The sequence below is a fragment of the Convolutriloba macropyga genome, chromosome 9 (genome assembly GCF_964194025.1).
Source record: "Convolutriloba macropyga chromosome 9, txConMacr16.3, whole genome shotgun sequence".
NCBI lineage: Eukaryota > Metazoa > Xenacoelomorpha > Acoela > Convolutidae > Convolutriloba > Convolutriloba macropyga.
This window is the reverse complement of record NC_134476.1, coordinates 13,160,581-13,178,905: the sequence shown is the minus strand read 5'-3', so window position 1 is coordinate 13,178,905 and position 18,325 is coordinate 13,160,581. Positions and strand designations below refer to the sequence as shown.

At 36.0% G+C, this 18,325-nt stretch overlaps 1 protein-coding gene across 1 annotated transcript in view; it reads left to right on the top strand.

Moving 5' to 3' along the window:
• Positions 1 to 785: 785 nt before the first annotated feature.
• LOC142346049 (uncharacterized) overlaps positions 786 to 18,325 on the top strand; it is a 31,976-nt gene continuing 14,436 nt past the window's right edge. The window contains exons 1-4 of the mRNA XM_075398535.1: positions 786 to 1,607; positions 4,243 to 4,409; positions 5,230 to 5,346; positions 6,731 to 7,522. Coding sequence (XP_075254650.1) covers positions 1,160 to 1,607; positions 4,243 to 4,409; positions 5,230 to 5,346; positions 6,731 to 7,522 — 1,524 coding nt within the window. The 5' untranslated portion in view covers positions 786 to 1,159. The remainder of the gene's footprint in view (positions 1,608 to 4,242; positions 4,410 to 5,229; positions 5,347 to 6,730; positions 7,523 to 18,325) is intronic.

The window sequence follows — 18,325 nt, the reverse complement described above, 5'->3', positions numbered from 1 at the left end:
TCCCCAAATTCAAATCACCATCTTGATCTAATAATCAGATCTCTCCTGTAAATCTCTAAATTCTAGTGTAAAATGTCATTCTTGTTATTCTCTCATTTTGAGAAATTAATTTTTTCTACTTACTTAAAAACGCTTTTTATTCCGCTTGCGAAAACCCGTAACCCAACATTTGTCAAGTATCAGGTTGCGGCCTTCTATAATGCTTAAACTTTCTCTTTTTATTGCTCTGTAATCAATAAACTGTGGATTATTGCATGTTCAATTTTTCAGATCTAGTCCCCCCGTTCTTATGCCCCTGGTTACAAATTATGGGTTATTATATAGCACATTACTATGTAAAAAATAGCACGCGCACATAGGGGCGGTGTAAAAGCTACTTATATGCCTCCTAAAGTGTGGGGGCAGTACTGGTCCCATTTTTCAACATTCCGAAATTTGGGGACTCCCCCCCCCCCCGATGTTCACGTACGACACCCGCGGTCGTTTAATAACGGTGAGATGGCTATTATGTGAGAGGGCTATTTTTATTTTGGACTGTATATTCTTGGAAATTTTACGAGGTCCTCCATTTTGATTTTTGGTCAGTTCTGTGTTTGTGATTAACTTTGACTATTTGACGAATAGTACGTTCTAATGTGAAGCCAATAACTAGCCAATACTGTTCATGCTGTAATTTTTCATCACTTCATTTGACCAGAGCTATTAAATTGTGGTGTGAAAAAATAACGCAAAACTACACACCACACGAAAACTTGTAAAGCTCTTCTTATTTTATAACTAATTACAAATCTAGTTGTTCTGTTGAAAAACGATTTGAATAGTTCAATCTTTACCATTGTGCTTTGATAAAATCTAGACTTCAGAAAGTTAAATGGTGCAAACTGATAAATCCATTTTTTGAATTTTCATTAACAAAGCTAAAGGTTTTCAAAATGGCATAATAGAATGTTTGAAAACTTGCTGATTATAGTACTCAGTTTGAAAATTGCTTTTCTATTCTTTTATTTGAAGTCTTATAGAGTCAACATCGTTTCATGTCGGAGCAGAATCCAATTATCACAGATTTCTGCCAATTTTGTTGTCAATTAAGAATTCATAAATTGGTTACCTTTCATCTTGCTAGTTTTTAATAATCTGATTTATTGCTTTCAACCGCAAAATGGAAGTCCCGAAAGCCAAACAAAATTGTTCGCCGTCATCTCGTCATGACTCACTAATCGAGTCGGGTGGATCTTCGGCCTTCGGAGAATACTCGGCCGAATTGGTTTGTCCAACGACAGCCAATCACATTCAGCGATTCCAAGTCGGTGAAAATTCAAATTTTGGTCACGCTCCTGAAATGAATTTTAACCGGCATACCTCTGGAAGTACATTGAGTAACTGCTACATGCCCCAGTTAGAAAGGCTGGCAATTTCTTCAGCTAACCTCGACAGTGGAATAAGTGTGGGTAGCACGACCGGAAGTAACGTGGCCCCTTCGCCAAATTCAAGGTGGAAGGCTGGCCTGAGAAAATGTACAAATTGTGACGACGAATTTGATTTTTCAGGCTTCGCGAGTCACACGTTGGTTGGAGAAGTTAACTGTCTTTGGTGTGTTGAGTGTGAAGGTAGGTTTGAAAACTAACCGTTGATTGAAAAGTTTGTTCTTTCCAATTACAGCCCCCAAGCTTAGTGGTCATATAACTTTTAACCCCCCGATCAGAGTAATTATACAATAATCCGAGTGGGGCTCTAATTGCGTGGGGGGAGTATAAAAGAAGAAAGACACAAAAATTTATCATGCGTTTGATGCAATCACTGACAGTTGCAATTTTTAATTATTTTTTCTAAATTGAAAATTTTAATTAATACAGACATTGGTGAAGCAATTGCATGAATCTTGTTTAATTTTCCACTGATCATTTGCAAAACAGATTGAATTGAAAATGAACGAACAGTATTTGAATCTCAACTCTCGGAAGATGGCTGACGTTGTTGCAGCGCTAAAGCATAATGTCCGCCTATATCTGTCTTTCTTTTTCCTGAAATACTTCAGTTTTTCGTTATATTGTGATCACGTTTTGACAAACTGAGAGATGTTTTTGAAGTTCATTTTCGGCACCATACAATTCTTGTTTGTTTTGATTCTTGTGTCATTAGACAGAAAGTTAATATAACTTCAATTGCTCTACAGGCTATAATTTTTACTGCAAACTATTTGAACAAACTGTTGCCACCAGCGCTTTTCACTGCTTTCAGCAGCTTCCTCATTATTTATCATGACATTTGGTTGTACTATTTAACATTTGCATTTGTTGTTCACAATGAAGCTATTATTTTTCATTGAATCAATAGAAATTTTCAAATATGCAAAAAATGTGGGGTGTTTTTTATTTGTGTTAGAAAAATTAATGATAAATATGACCGTCTTTGCTCCTTGCCATTTTAAATGACTACGTGAAACTTTTTCTTTTAATATTTAAATTGCAAACAACAAATGTTTTTGCTTGAAATTTTGATATTTTTTTTGTAGTTTTTTGTGAAAAAAAAATTTAAAAAAAAAACAAAAAGTTTTCTGAACACCAGAGGCCAAAAATTTCTAAACCTAAAAGCAGAGAATAATTTCTGTACCACCAGAAGCAAGAATTATTGTTGAAAACGCTCTCCGTGTAAAGATCGCATAACGATATTATCTTGAGAGAGATCAACAAACAGGATTTTGTATTCCCTTCAGGAATCAGGTTTACAAAATGTTAGAGAGGAGCATATACACTGCTTAAAATCTTTTTATCAGTTATCCTAGTGTTTTTTCAGTTGTTTCTGGCCGGAAAAGTGTAGCCCGTTTGATATTGAAGATTGAATTGAATTTTGGACTTTAGATTAGTGCAACAAATTTATCAAAACATTTCAGATTTGTCTCAAAAGTTTTCCCCGTTTCTGTTTTTAGCTCTCATGTTTTGACTGGATGGAAATCAAACAAAACGTTTTCACTTTTTTCCTGACATCTGATGTAATAGAACTTAAAATTATAAAAGTTGTAAATGAAAAGTTTTCACAAAGTATTTGCAAACAGTCAAAAACTGTCGATGTTGATCTTTTCTGTTTACATAGGGAGTTGCGATAAAGGCTTTATTAGTTCTAGAAATGTTTGGAGGTGGAGGTTTCTTACATTTATAATCAAGTTGTAATAAGGTTCCCAACGCGTATGGTGAAACCTTTTAAAAAGTCTTCAAAGATATTCAATTACTTTTAAACCAAAACTTTTTTCTGTCATTTTTTTTGAGATGGCGAAACGTCAAGATTGAAAAAATTGCAAAAATTTGTCAGAAAAAAGTGAAATATCGCCAGAATCAAGTAAGAACGAAATTATCTAGATTAGATACCCAAAAGCAACAGAAGTCAAAAATTTTAGCTTGGTTTTATTGTTTTATTGTGGAGTAAATGAAGAATTGATTTAAAAAAATCCTGCAAGTTTTCAAATGGCATCCCTTTTTATCTCAAGAAAAGATATCAAATGGCCCAATTGACAACAAAAAAACCAGCTTGGTATAACTTTTCTTTCTAAATTAACTTCGGACTGCCGAGCAGTTATTTTCTCTATTATTGATCGATCCAATATGGTTATTTTTCTAACCTTAATAACAATCTATCTAATAATATCAAGTAAGAATACTGGTAAAAAGTTCATAGCCCCCATTTCATGTAGGGTAGGAAAAAACTGAATTTCCTAGCAATCTACCACATTACGAGCAATCTACCGGTACCAAATTTTGAGCAAATTTACTCGTTTATTTACCAGATTTTACCTTTCCTATGTTAATACATTGTGCGCGTGAAACATACTTTCAAATTTTGTGGACGAAAGGTGGTTCCTTATATGGAAATTCTTGTCAATTTTTTTCACTTTTAAGCTGGAAGTTGAAAAGTGAAAACAGCTTTCCACCACAAAATATGTTTGACGGAAGCAAGTTCCCCAAGGAATTGCGCGGCAGTTTAATTGCAGTATAATCCCTCATTTGAGCATTATTAAAACAATAAATCGTAAAATGAGCGGCAAAAGGATTAAAAGGATTAACATTTCGTGAAATACGCTTACAGCCCAACGTAACTACGTCTTTTTAGTTGTCGAACCACTGCCTATTTGGGCTCTGGAACCTTTACACCAGACGACGGTCGATTGGAGACTGGTCTGGTGGCACTAGTCTTTTTTCGAGACTTTTAGAAATTCTATTGTGAATGTCTATCGGTCGTCAATGTTATCAGGTTTCATAATTGACACTTGTATTGTCGCACATTTGATCAACAAAGTGACGAAATTCCATACTTTCGTTGACCAGTCAAACGCCAGATGTTACCCGAAGCTCTGCCAAACACATCGGGACCTCGTGCGCTACTACTGCGTGGACTGTTCGGAAGAATGTTGCACTAACGTTAGTCCACTTTTTGTTTCTGACTCGGAACTCTTTCCTCTCCGCTGTGAACAAAAGTTTGTATTTGCAATTCCATGTGTGAACTAAGTCATGCTCGAGGCGTGCTTACGCACTGTTAACTGTTTCTGTACCCAAAAAAATAGCTTGAAATAATCAATCTAACACTTTGTGTATACTATAATGAAGGTGCAAAAAATAGGGGGTGGGAAAATTTGTTCTATAATAACAATAATAAATTTTTCAAAAGGCTGAAAATACAGTCAAAGTATATATTTAGCAAAATTTACAACCTTTTGAGAGAGCATCATGCAGACATTTAGTCCTTCGAGTGATCTCCTTCTGTTAAAACTTTCGTCCGTTTAGAAGACAAATTATGGCTGTACGATCTGATGCTAAATTAGTTCCTCTTATAACTAAAGTTCATCTTAATAAGTTAACTGTTACCTTATCCCTTCTGCCAAATATTGATCGGATGTTCTGGGTGATGATATCGTTTCGGGTGAAGAAGGGTGTCTGGTCTTATTTGCTAACAATTTTTAAAAGGTTCGCGATATTTAAACTTTAACCCAGAAAATGAAAGCCCGCTTAAGTGCGTTTTGGACGCCTACTTAAAAACAAAAAAAAAACATCGGTTAAAAATTTTTGGTAACAACACGAAGCCACTTACGATAAAAATCACCAGTCATTTTAGCATTGCTCAGTTGTTTTTCGAAATTCTCTATTTTTATGAACTAGCCAACCAAATTTAAGTGCAGATAAAATTTCAATGTCTGACAAAACCACTCAATTTTCAACCAATGATTACCCAGTGATTGTTTAGTGCATGCTGGGCCACTGTGGGCACCTGTACAGAGGTATCAATGAACAGAGGGGGGAATTGGTGAGGGTCGCAGAGGGCGTGAACAACGTCAGGCTGGAAAGAGAACGACAGCTGCAAGTAATGATAGTTATAATTTTGGGATTTTTGGGTTCTCGCTGGGTGTTAGTATTTTTGCCAACGCTGTTATGTTTTTTGTCCAACTCACTTTTTTGCTCTGTTTTGGCATTTAAAGAATATGACCCGTTTCAGTATGGGTTTATAAAGTCCTATAATAGCTCTTTTACTATGAAATAGATATTTGCGTCGGATAGAATAGAATATAGCAGTTATTTAATATAGTAAATATTTAGTTAGAGTAGAGAAGAATTCAATTGAAAACTGGACGACATTTCAAACGAATTAGACACCCAATTTAGACACAAAATGAGCATAATTGCGTTTCAAGTCTGTACCCATTTATGCAACAAAAAATAAACAAAAAGTACCAAACTCACAATAAAGTGATGTCACATTGCTCAAGTTCAGACTTTGGACTTTGGACTTTTGTTGGCTAAATCTGAATTTATTGTTATTAGTAATCTGTTTTTTTCTGCGCAAAGTTTTAAATACAAAGCAACTCTTTTAGATTAAAAAATATGCGTGGATAATGAAATGTTGAATTGGAAACATGTACTTAGTTACAGTCATCACTATGTAACATAACGCATAATTGTATAAACTACTAATGAGAGGAAATAAGCTAAGCAACTGCTCGAGCTATATCGCTAAGCATTTAGCCGCTGTGCACAGCTGAGCTTATTGTTGTTCGCGGCTATTCCTCTGCTGCTGGGCTTGAAACGGCAGCCAGTGGGTTGTATCCTCGCAGAGTTGGAAAAAAATGCTTCTAGTACAAATTCGCTGCTTTTCATAGTGATGGTTTATACTTTTTGCAAGCTGTCATAGTCTGATTGGTTGATTCACTATTTCGACATAGACTACAGCAATATCACAGTAGGATTGCATCAGATAGTTCTAAAATGATTGAGTTTTTTATTGTATGTAGCACTGCTACTATTCATAATCACAATTTGTGGTTCGACTTTTAAAATCCTGTGATGGTATAACAGTTTTGGACACAAGGACAGGAAATAAGACCTAATTTATATATGTGAATAGCCGCCATTTCAAACAGGAAATTCTTCCAGATTAGCATCTAAACCAATTGATCTGTTTTTCCATCAACTACCATCACATTCACAAGGTCTCAACAAACACCTCTTATTAAGATATTTGGATCTATTCTGTTTCGCCCCCACCCCCAATGTTTTTATTAACAACCCCAGTTACAATTTATATGTTGTCATATAGCACGTTACTCTGTAAGAAAATAGCACGTGCGCCTGCGGGTCATAAACAATTTATGCTCACTAAGCTGGGGGGGGGGGGGCAAAATAGAATAGATCCAGATATTTTTAGGGTGGTTATACAATCCTTAAAACCATTTGTTCCCCAATTTATTTAGGTTCGCGCTGATGAGCTGGAATACTTTAAAGAAAACTGCCTTCATTTCCAAAAGGAAGCCAAGCCCAAAATAATTGCCAAATTTCAACAACTGCGCAACATTCTAGACAACCACGAACGCCAAATGCTGCAACGAATCGATAACTTAACTTCGGTTTGCGATAGAGTTCAAGTTCAAATCGAAGCTAGTCAGATTAATTCTCAGTCCCTGAGATACGAGATTGAGCGATTACATAATCATCCAAATATGGTAACTTGTCAGGAACTACTGACGAAGAACGCACGACTTCTAACTGCTGAAACCGACGTTCTCTCGGCTGTTGAATATGAACTGCCGAAACTAGTGGAGATGACGTCATGGAAAAACGATTCAAACGAAGCTTCAAAATTGTTTGAACAGGCGGTCGAGAGTGCTGGTTACAAGTTGTTCATGCCTAGCATACGGTCCGAATTTGAAATGGACATCTCAACGATAGCCGAGGAGTCCGATGACCAGTCGGAACCCAGGGTTGTTCCTCCGAATCAAGTCGCCCAGACCGAGCACTTCAGAAAAGCGACGTTGGCCTCGCTTGTCGTTCGAGATATCGCATACGATGTTGAAGGTCAACGTTTATTCGTGGCGTTCAAAAATGCCAAGTCTATTCTCCAGTTTTCGTTACAAGGTCATCATCAGGCCAATATTGAGGTACATTCGGTGCCATGGAGGTTGGAGTTCAGACATAACGTGCTGTACTTTTCAGTGCAGTCCTTGGAAGGTGTTTATGCACTGACGGTGCTTGGGGAAAGTCCTCAGGTTGGAGAGATTTCTGCATATTTTTAAAATTAAAAACGATTAAAATATACACAAATTTATTGAGAATTTTTGAAAAGACTTAACATTCCAGACAAGCAGGTAGTCTTAGCTTGATGTGAGCATAATAACTCACCTTTCAAACATTTCTGTAGAAAAGCCAGTAGAATTATACGAGGTCAGCTTCTCCAGACAAATTTGGAAGATTTTTAGGGATATTAGAAATAGAAACCGTTCACTCAATTTGACTCATTCGATTTTATTGGTCTTATCATTGTTGAGCAAGCTTAAATTTAAATATTTTTTTTATTTTAAGAGGAAATTTTTTGCCGACTTAGGATTGTTATCACAAACGCTCAAATGAAATGACTGCCATTAATACCTTATTAAAAACTCATTTTGACAATAATGTTTGTGGATTTTTAAACTCTATCGCTTCAGTAAAACAGGTCGTATCAATACTTCTTCGAGTTTAGTTCTGGTAATTTGACTCTTTCATTGATGGTATTCTAATGATTGCCCGGACTTTGGTCGCAGTGGGTTTCAGCGCTGTACCATTGACTTTCAATTTTAACCAGTACTGAACCAGGCAAATAGAATTATCAAACCTTTTGTCAATCTGCCCAGACTACATTAAGAACCATCCCCCTCTGTCCCTCTTCTTCGCAGCCTCATTTACATTCTTGCTCAACACTGCACAGAATGTTTCACATTTCTCTCATCATCAGACTGTGCATACAAAGAACTGACAGACTGCACATAGCAAATTTTGAAAATTTCGAATAACTGATCTCATGCTTAAAATTTTTAAAATGGCGATACCCTCAAAAGCTATTCTAGCTCTATAAAAGCGTACTAGATATAAATTGTCATTTTTGTAAACAAAGTTGTTCATGACTTTGGTTTTGAGAACGGAAACATATACCGCCAGGCTGCATAGTTTTATGTAAACAATTGAAAAATCATTCTAAGTTACCCGCGAAACATTAATCTTAACTACTACAAAAATGGTGTTTTTTTCAAATTACAAAATTCAATTCTTCACTCTTTCCGCGGTAAATTTTAACACCATCCTCTTCTTGGATAATACCAAGGGGTGTAAAATGACGTGAAAAAACTGAAAATTAGTAAAATTTACAAGTATTTTATTAACTCATTTTAATTCCAGACAACTGTTGTGGACAATTGAGTACATATTATGTCAATTGGATATTTTAGTACCGTTTTCAAGGTTTTTAGTTTTTCTCAAGGGTTTTGCTTAATTTCCACAAAAAGTTTTTCGAAAATTGTTGCCTAAAGGCTGCAAGAAATAGCTTCGCCTTATTAAGCTTTCGTTTAATTTCCTACGCCCCTAAAATTTTTTCGACAGTTAAATAAAAAAATATGTTCGAGATTTGGATTTTAAACTCAAAAAACGTGTTGGTTTACTGTGAGTATTCCCATAGAGCAATTAGCTTTTTTGGAAGCAATGAACAGATATTAAAAACGGCTCAGTTTTTTCCAGGTTTGCTCTTGTCATGAAATTGCCATAATGTTTCAACAACGAAGTTGTTTAGAGATCACAGTAATATTAGATAAAACTTTGGTTTTGATATAATGAGCTTCCCACGTGAACTTTTTTCCTTTGATATAGAATAAAAATGCGGACACAATAGTAGAATTTTGAAGTACCTGTTGATTTGTTAATAATTATGGCAATTAATTCAATTTTTGGACCAGCGTTATCCTCATTCTTCAATACTTGCAAAAAATATCGATATCGCAAAAGATCTACTCAAAAGTATGGTGATCATATGAACCCAACTGGCTCAAAGTTTATGACAACTGCTTAATAGAGTTTTTAAACAAGAAAGAGAGAAAGATCACTTTATAGTCGTTTTGAACTTCAGTAAGCGAACAAATAATACAAAAGAAAACATTAAACTCAACTGGGCCATTTATTGCAATTTAAATGAATATAATACATTCTTCTTTCTAATACTACAGTTGGACAAACTCACATTAAAAAAAATCTTTCCTAAACACTTTTTAAGCCAGAGCTTCGTTTTAATTTTGAAAGGTCTGGTTCTCAAGAGTGGAAAATGCTGAATCCAATTTCTCGCAAATTTTAGCAAAAAAATAAACAAAGAAATTGCTTTCACTTTTAAAGGAATGGACTACTTGATTGGTCGCTTGCTTATTCGACTATCAATTTTGGAAACTCAAATTAGAAAAAACATCGCTCCTTTTGGCAAACTATGCAGATGCCATACCGCAATGTTCTGTACGTAATAATCTGTTCTGCCGTTGGGGTATTTTTTTCCATGTATTCTTGAGAAGTTTCTGCTTTTCGCTTTTAACGGACATCCCGAATGCCGAAAAATAAATTATTTAGAAATGTGAACATGATATAACATATTGAATACCTTCACCAGTGGATTTCTTTAGTGAAGTAAAACAACAGTCTAAGTGTTTCAGGATATCCTATAGGCGTGTAATGATTAAGTTTAAGAAAAATTCCGTAAACTGGTTAAGCTTGCCTAGAAACTGAACTCTTATTACACAATTAAATTACCAGCATACTTTGCTTAAGTAGGGTGTAAGGAGTTGATCTTTTCATCTAAAAGTGTCTGTTTTCAGCTGTTTTAATTGATTGATAGTTAAAATTCTTGTTTTTTGTTTTAAAAAAATCCATTTTGCCTGTCGTTAACAATATTACTTCCAAAAATAAATTTTTTTATTGTTCTCAGTTTTCAATGTATTTTTATCTCTCCGGTTGTGTAACTTTAGTAAAGTTGTTTTCCTGTGCTTGTATTCATATGCAATCAGACTACAAGCAATCGAGTTTCTTCAAATCATTTTCAGTTGCGGAATGGTGTATCAAAATCTAAGAGTGTTTTCGAAATCACGAAAATTCTGAAGTATCGAGAAATTTATTCTGTTATTTTTGGGATGTCAATTCTCTATCAGAAGTGAAATCTAAAGAACTTCTTTAATCATTTGGTTTCAGTGAAAAATTTCTACGACATTGGCAGTCGGTAAGTTTTCTCTTCTGGTTTTTGTTGATGTAGAGCTAACTGGTTTAATTTGATTATTGCTCAGTTTTAATCAATATTTTGTATCTACATGTTTTGTATTTATAATTTCATTTGGCAAGTTGATATACGAGGAAGGCCAGGGGTGCAAATATTGTGCCGCATGCTAAACCAGTGAGGATTGATATCATATCTGAATATTGTGCTTCCGTGACAAACAGAAACCTCTCGTCTAAATAACCTGCTAACATTTTTTTATCCTGTCGGTTAGACTTTATAAATCATGTTCGCGTAAAAGCAGTATATGTGGCCTATCGTTTCAATAAGCCCATGTATTTAGATCAGTATTTGATCTCGTGATACTCGTCAATTTCATTTCGAAGTGTTGACAGTGAAACTCAAGGTTGTTTACAATCATTGATGTCATGCTTGGAAAAAAAGTTTTATGCTTTCGTTAGTGGATTGAACGAGTTTTTGTTCATTGAAGTCAATATTCAAATCGGCTATATAGTGTTGAAGATTGGTGACATCAGCTTCTTAGTGCAAACCAAAAATTAAAGTTTATTTCACGCGTTTGTGAATGAAACCAATTGCAACAAATATAATGAAAAGTATGGTGAACACATTTTCGGTAACTAGAGTCAGCACAAAACCGTCGAGTCGATTATTAGTCTCCAAACCGTCAAGTATAGCGGAGTTTGTGAAATATGACTCCGATAGGGCGCATTGAAGGAGCTTCAATGTGCGAATTAGAGGAACCATCACCGCGGATTAGAGTATCTCTAGGGCCCTAATCTTTGTTTCAACAGCTGGGCTGTTGTTATTGTACAACAATCTGTGCTTTGTGGAGCAATGGTTTTGAACAAATTTGACAATTATGTATCTCGGAGGTCAATGGACTCTCATACTCATCTTCATGTTTTGTTTCTCTGTGTTCCTATTTTTAGTGCCTTGCATTTGCGTTGTAAGTTTCAAGGTCTCAGTGACGTTACTTGTTCAACTAATCTACGATGAGGGTGTGCCTTCAATATATGGTTTAGTTAACTTTTAACAAGCTTGTTTTTTCTACCTCGGCGCTTGTCAGTAAATACCACTGGCGCGCTGGTAGGTATACTAGCCTCAAAAAGACCAATGTTAATTTCAATGTTAACGTTGCTCAGCGCCTTTTTTCCTGTTGCAAAATTCTTTTTCAGATTTTTTTTCCGGCATGCAACATGTTTTCATCTCCTATTCTCTGTTCTCAATTCGATAATCACACCATGTTTGTTCTAAAACTTCGCTGCAAGCCCAATTTAATCTTCAGTATCTTTTACTGGTAAGCTTTCTGCGTAGAGTCATACATCCAGTCTTTCTCTCTCCGTTTTCCTTCATCGCTTTTTGTACTCATCGACATTCAGATTATAGAGGCCCCAGGAGTACTTTTGTCGTCTTAGTGAGAGCTCAATCTCGATGTCTCTTAGAGGCGCTTTTATTGTGCGTTTGTCATTTGTATAAGTACTGAAACTGCAGGAGTTAAAGACCAATAAACGGATTCTGTTGCCAAAAAGTCTTTTCTTCAGTATCCTTCTCTGAGAGTATGGCCTTCTTGACACTATACAATTGTGCTGCTGGCTTTACACAAACATTTCATCGGGCAACACTCCAGTAGAGTTGATTTTGACATCAGCAACTTCTAACTGATGTAATTTCCGCGATACCAATGAGATGGAGGCCCATAGTTTTCAGTTGTTAACTCTTCTTGCCCATCCCTAGTCAAGACCAGATGGTTATCCTGCAAGATCTTTCAAAATTCTTGCAAAAAATGGTTATCTTGCACGATCTTGCAAGAAAATGTTTATCTTGTAAGATCTTGCAAGAGGATGGCTCTCTTGCAAGATCTTGCAAGAAGAATGGTTATCTTTCAAGATTCTTGCAAGTTCGTTCCGGTCGAGCTCTGCTATCATTGGTTGTTTTAGACGCATTATCATTCATTTAGCGCAAACTATTACCAAAATATAGTGGAATGAGTTTTCAGAGATCATTTGAAACAAAATTTATATCAGATATCTGAATTTTATTACAGCCGTTGGTTTTAATACTGGTTACTATCATTTATTTACATTAATTCGTGCTTCAAATTTCTTGTTTTGCTACTATGGAAAACAAATTACTTTCTTTTTCTGAATTGATTCAATTTTTAGTTTGAGCGGAAGAAAACAAAGTGCAATTTTGAAAAAAGATGCAATTTTGGTTGTAATTATGTATCACAATGTAAAAGAATTGATGGGAAGCAATGTTTGCGTCTCATTTTGATCTTGTTCGATCATGATCCATTTATTTACATATTTGTAAGATGAATGGTTATCTTGCAAGATTCTTGCAAGACAAAGGGTTATCTTGCAAGATCTGGCAAGATTTTGCCAGAAACTTGCAAGATCTTGCAAGATAACCATTCGTTGTCGACTGGGGATTTGAGACCGGAACTTGCTAAATGATGATCGAACTTTTGATGATCAAATAGGGATTGAACTCTCAACCTATTTCATGGTTTTATTATTTCCTGAAGAAATTTGGTTGGAGATTGGTTTTTCTCGTCGCATTAAAATCGTAAGTTCCTTTTTATATATCTTTTGTTGCTAACATGGGTCTAGTTTCGGTCCAGTTTTTTAAGACTTTTCTTGGTTTTTGTATTACCAGTTGATATTCGTAGTTGTCTATGTGTTAAGCACTGATTTTATGAGTGTTCCTCATGGTGTTTTCTGAGGTTAATTTTGGAGTTAATTAACTTTAATAATCAGCATTTTACAAGGACTTATTTAGATGTTTCACAGTGCAATTTTTAGCAGATATATTTTGAATAAATTTAGCTAGTTATAGCCTTTTACTGAGCGGTTCGAATGTGCGATATATCCACTGGTTTGCCTTGTAATCCAGAGTTTTAATCGTTTGCAAATATGCTCTTAGGAAGCCTGATTTAACTTAGTAATTTATAAAGATTTATCCAGTTCAATCTTTAATTATTACAGCAAAAATAAGTTAACAATTAATAACGAGAAGTTTTCTAGTTCTATCAAGGTTTCCAAAGATGCTAATCAACTGATTGTCAGGCTGGTTCTCCGGTGCTCTGGGGATCATAGGTTCCGCAAGCTGTACTTTGAGTTGTATTGGTCCTTCGCAAATATTTACTGATCTATAAGTTGGGCAATTTCCGGCTTTTGTAAGTCTCTTGATGTTTGTTAAGTACATATACAAGTTCCGTATTAGCACCTACTTTATCAGAATAATTACTTCACCAAGTACATAATCTCTCATGGAGTTATTCACTTACTATGCGAGTTTATCTTCAAGAAACTCAAAAAAGTATATATTGAGGCTTTTAGGCACTTGATATATTTATCAATAAACTGTCAATCTGCGGTTAATTTTAATAAACATAAACAAATTAGGGTTTACAGGCCTAGATGGAAATACTAGCTATATATGGCTTTGAGATCTATCTGAATATGAACTAGATTAAAGCACTTATTTATGGATATTTAAAGGAAAATAATCACGTAACTATGAGGGACGAAATAGGGGCGTGACACTACCAGACTTTATGAACATTTTCCACGAAAATTTTGAGAAGGAACTGGGTTTTTACAATTTTTCTATAAAACATATAATCTGCACGAATATAGGAGTAAACACATGTTTTTGTTGAAGCCACCCAATTTATGTTTTCTTAGAAAAGAGTTTTGACCAAAAGCATTAAGTTTAAAGACAATTAAACAATTTAGGAGAAGTAAAGATTAAGTTAAGACAAATTGAGTGAACGGTTAAAATGAAAAAAGTTAAGGCGAGAATTAAGGTTGTTAAGGAACATTTCAGAGGTTAAGATGCGCTAATTCAGAATAAAGATTGAGAAAATAAGATAAAGTTGAGGTTGAGAGAACGCGTTAAGATTAGCACTGAAATTAATCATTGTTATTTTGCTGGATAAAAGCTCTAAATGTTGAATAAGGTATCACATATGAACTGGGTGAATGAGTGGGTTAAAGCACTGGTTAATTTCTGGGATTGAAGCACTGGTTTGATGATTTAAAGCACTTGTGATTAGAACTTAATGAGTGAAGGGATACTTAATCAGTTAAAGGATTAATACTTGTCGAACTATATAAGACTTTCAAGAGCTCAAATTATTTTTTCCTCTCGGGGTTGAGCTTTGTTGTCCAGTTCGTCATCTGTGTTGAATCGGTCGAGTGTATTTAGTGACATTGTTGAAGTTGCAGGCATTGAGTTTCGTCGATGTTGTCGTTTGAGGGATCCCATTTCTTCCGGCGATATAACTGTTGGTGGTGTCTTGAGTTGTTTCGCGAGGTTTGAGACTACATCTGCTTTCAGATGTTTCGGTACGGAAACTACTGGATTAAGCGGTACATTTGTTCCATTAAGCTTCATGAAGCTTGGCACCATTCGTCGTACAAATGCTACATTATGGTATAAATACATGAAGAGGATATGTAAGGCTAAGTTTCCAATAAAGATGATGATTGTCAAAGAGAGAGAAAGCTTGATTGGGACATAGGATTCGAGTTTGTCAATTAGTGCTGGCTTGAATGATTTCATTTCAGTGGTAATGGGTTTTGCTATGTCGTCTAATGATTCTGTGGATAACTTTCTATTTGAATAAATGAATTCTGTTTCAACTTTCTGCAGTAAATCGAGATTTGCTTCAGTACTTGATTCGTATTTCGGTAGCTCGTTGATGTTGGGTACTGAGTCAATTAAATGTGCTAGTGGATCAGTCAATTTTACGTTAATTCTCTTTGCTGGAAGGTACTGACAACTTAGTAAATCAGCTCTGATTTTAATGTGATCACTGAACATTGTGTGTCCACATTTTAATGTGATTAAACAGATGTTACAACCTTTACGAGGAATGTTGGTCTGTCGGCCATTCTTGTCCGTACCAATCTCACCAAGGGTAAAATCACTTGGGGCTGATGTGAGTAGCCAAATTCCGTATCCAAGGTTCTGTGCTCGTTCCGGGTTGGGTAACACAACCTTCTCTGTGTCGCATACTTTCAATGCTGTAATGGCATGATGAAACTTGAGGGTTGCTAGGCACGAGGAGAATCCAAGGTGGGTTTCCATTGTCTCGTTACAGATTCGGTATCATGGCGATCCAAGGCAGTTGTCGTACTGGAATCTCGTCAGTATTGTTGATTCCATCTGACCTTCTGAGATTGCTATGTATTCTCCCTCAATCACCCATTGTAAGGCATCGACTGGGTCCTTCTGGGGCATAGGGATTACGTTTGCACGATAAACTTCGAACGCTGTCTGGCTAGAGGCTAGGGGAATGGCTAATGTCAGTAAAAGTCCGTCTTCTACTGTTGAAATCTCTTGTACGAGTTTCGCATCGTAATATGAAAGTATGTCAGTCATGGGTATTGCCAAAGTTAGACGATCTGGGGCGTTCTTTTGGCTATCATTGACTGCATCAAGGATCTTTATCAAAGATTTACGAGGTACTAAAGAGATTGGAAGGCGTTTATCAAGCAAAGTAGGAATAGCACTGATAACATTAATTCGAAAAGAATATAAGGCTGCGCGATAACTTTTAATGTCTGCATAAAGTGTAAGAAGTAATAATGCAGCTGTGTCAAAGTTGAAGTTAAGTTGTTGTTGTGTTGCATGAATTTCCATACAGGTTGCTATTCCATTCAAATTGTCATCTACAATTGCGAATTGTTCCTCAACTAGTTTCCAGTTTCTGTTCTGGTTTTCTTGCTTTTCGTTTTGCACTTTGTAAACCTTTGCAAGTTCGTCAGCAACAAGAAAGAATTTCTCGTCTGTTTGTGCGCCGATTTCCATGACATAGTCGTTAAGGCTATTAAAGCTGTTAGCTAGTCTATCGATATTTTCAGAAATTTGAGACGTTCGTTGGCAGGAGCCGAAAATTCCTGTGATTCCACCGCATCCTCCGCTGCTCATTGCTATTCCTTGACCGAAGTTTCCAATTCCAGCAACTGCGGCTGCTATAGCAAGCGGGGCGGCTCTCTTCTGTCGATTTCGGGGGTCTTCTTCGACTCTGGTAAGGAGTTTTTCGGTCTCGTTCCGCAGTTTGGAAACTTCAATTTCAGCTTCGTTTGTATCATTAATTATTTTTGCGTGAAGCCAGTCAACATTGAATACATCTGTTTGATTCCTGTATGTAGTACTGGATGTAGTATTACGAGACAATGATTTGGTAACCCATTTTGTCGAGAGTTCGAGAAGTAGAGTCTCTACTTGGTGTCGTATTGTGAAATTGTAGCGGGGAAATGGAACTAAAAACTCCGCGTTTATGAACTTCTCAGTGGTCAGGATCTTTCCTTCCTTGTAAAAGTTTAAATCTTGGGCCAGCGCTTCTTCTCTGTTAATCGGGGTCTCAAAAGTGGAGCCGAAAAGGACGAGAGTTAGTACAATTATAAGTATCATTTTCGTTTTTCAATGATAACGACTATGTTTCAGGACAATCTTCTGATATGGTTCTTCTGAGTGTCCAACTGGTTTCTATTTGGCTTTCCCGTCTTTATTCGCTCAGTTGTTTAACGCACTCAGGCTTCTAGTTCTATTTTTTGCAAAATGGCACTTATTTATGTGGTGTTTATTTGTTTCAGGTGTACTCTGCTTTTATATCATGTGTGTTTGTGTGTGTGTGGTTATTGATATTACTACTAAATATGGTGTTCAAACATGTTGAAGTGTAGTTATTTGGTTAAATGGTGGATGTGTGGTTATGGGGATAGTGGTTGGGGGTTCGAATTGTGCAGTCTTTTTTTCGAGCTTTTCAGGGAGTGAATAGGGAAAAATGTGACAGTTAGTGAGTATTTAGCTAATAAATTGATGTCAGTGATAGTAGTGACTGATTGTTATGGCTTTTCAACGTTGTTTGGTGCGTGTGTTAACAGTTAGTGCCTGAATTTGCTGAGTGATAAGGGTTCGCCGATGGAAATTAACAAATTTCAGTGCAATTGTTTTGATTATCATGTAATGTACTTTCAGTTATGGCAAGTTTTTCGGAGATAAATTTGGATTGCAACAATTATGCTTGGATTTTACTGGTAGAACTAGTAGCGGTGATGCATGTGAGCATGTGGTAATGTTTTTGTGGCAGTGCGTAGCTATATGATGACATATTTGTGAGATTGCAAGAATGGTGATGTAATGACTTTTTCCGTTTTTGAGCATTAACTTTACTGGTTAAGAACTGCCTGAAATACTCGCTAAAAACTGGTTCTAAGGGTTCTAGACATTTGCCCTGGTTGAAAAAGTTGAAATACTGGCTAAAAACTGGTTTTAAGGGTTCTAGACACCTGCCCTGGTTGTTAGCAACAGCTGTGTGTGATGTGAACTGGTTTGGAAGATTATTTGGTACTAATTTTCGCATATAATTTTTTCGTAATATAGGTCATTTTTCCGCATCAGGGCTAGTGGTACATAATGTAAATTTTTCAATTTTTATTGAACTTTGGGCAAATTGTTTGGCTTGGCCCACTCAGTAGACATCGGTGGGGAAAAACTATGCTATAAATTCAGGTTTTGGAACACTTTTTGATCAACTTTTGTATTCATGTGTCAGAAGTCGAAAAATGCGAAATTTCAGGCAGCGCAGCGTCACGCGATTTTTAAATTGCTCCAATGGGGCTGAAAATTGTCAGATCGCTTCAGCGGCCTAAAAAACCCTGCAGCACAAAAATTTGACGTAATTTGAGCATTTTTTGCAAAGTTTTGACTATTTTCGTGATCTGAACCTGGCTTTTTTTTGGATCGTCAAATTTCGGGT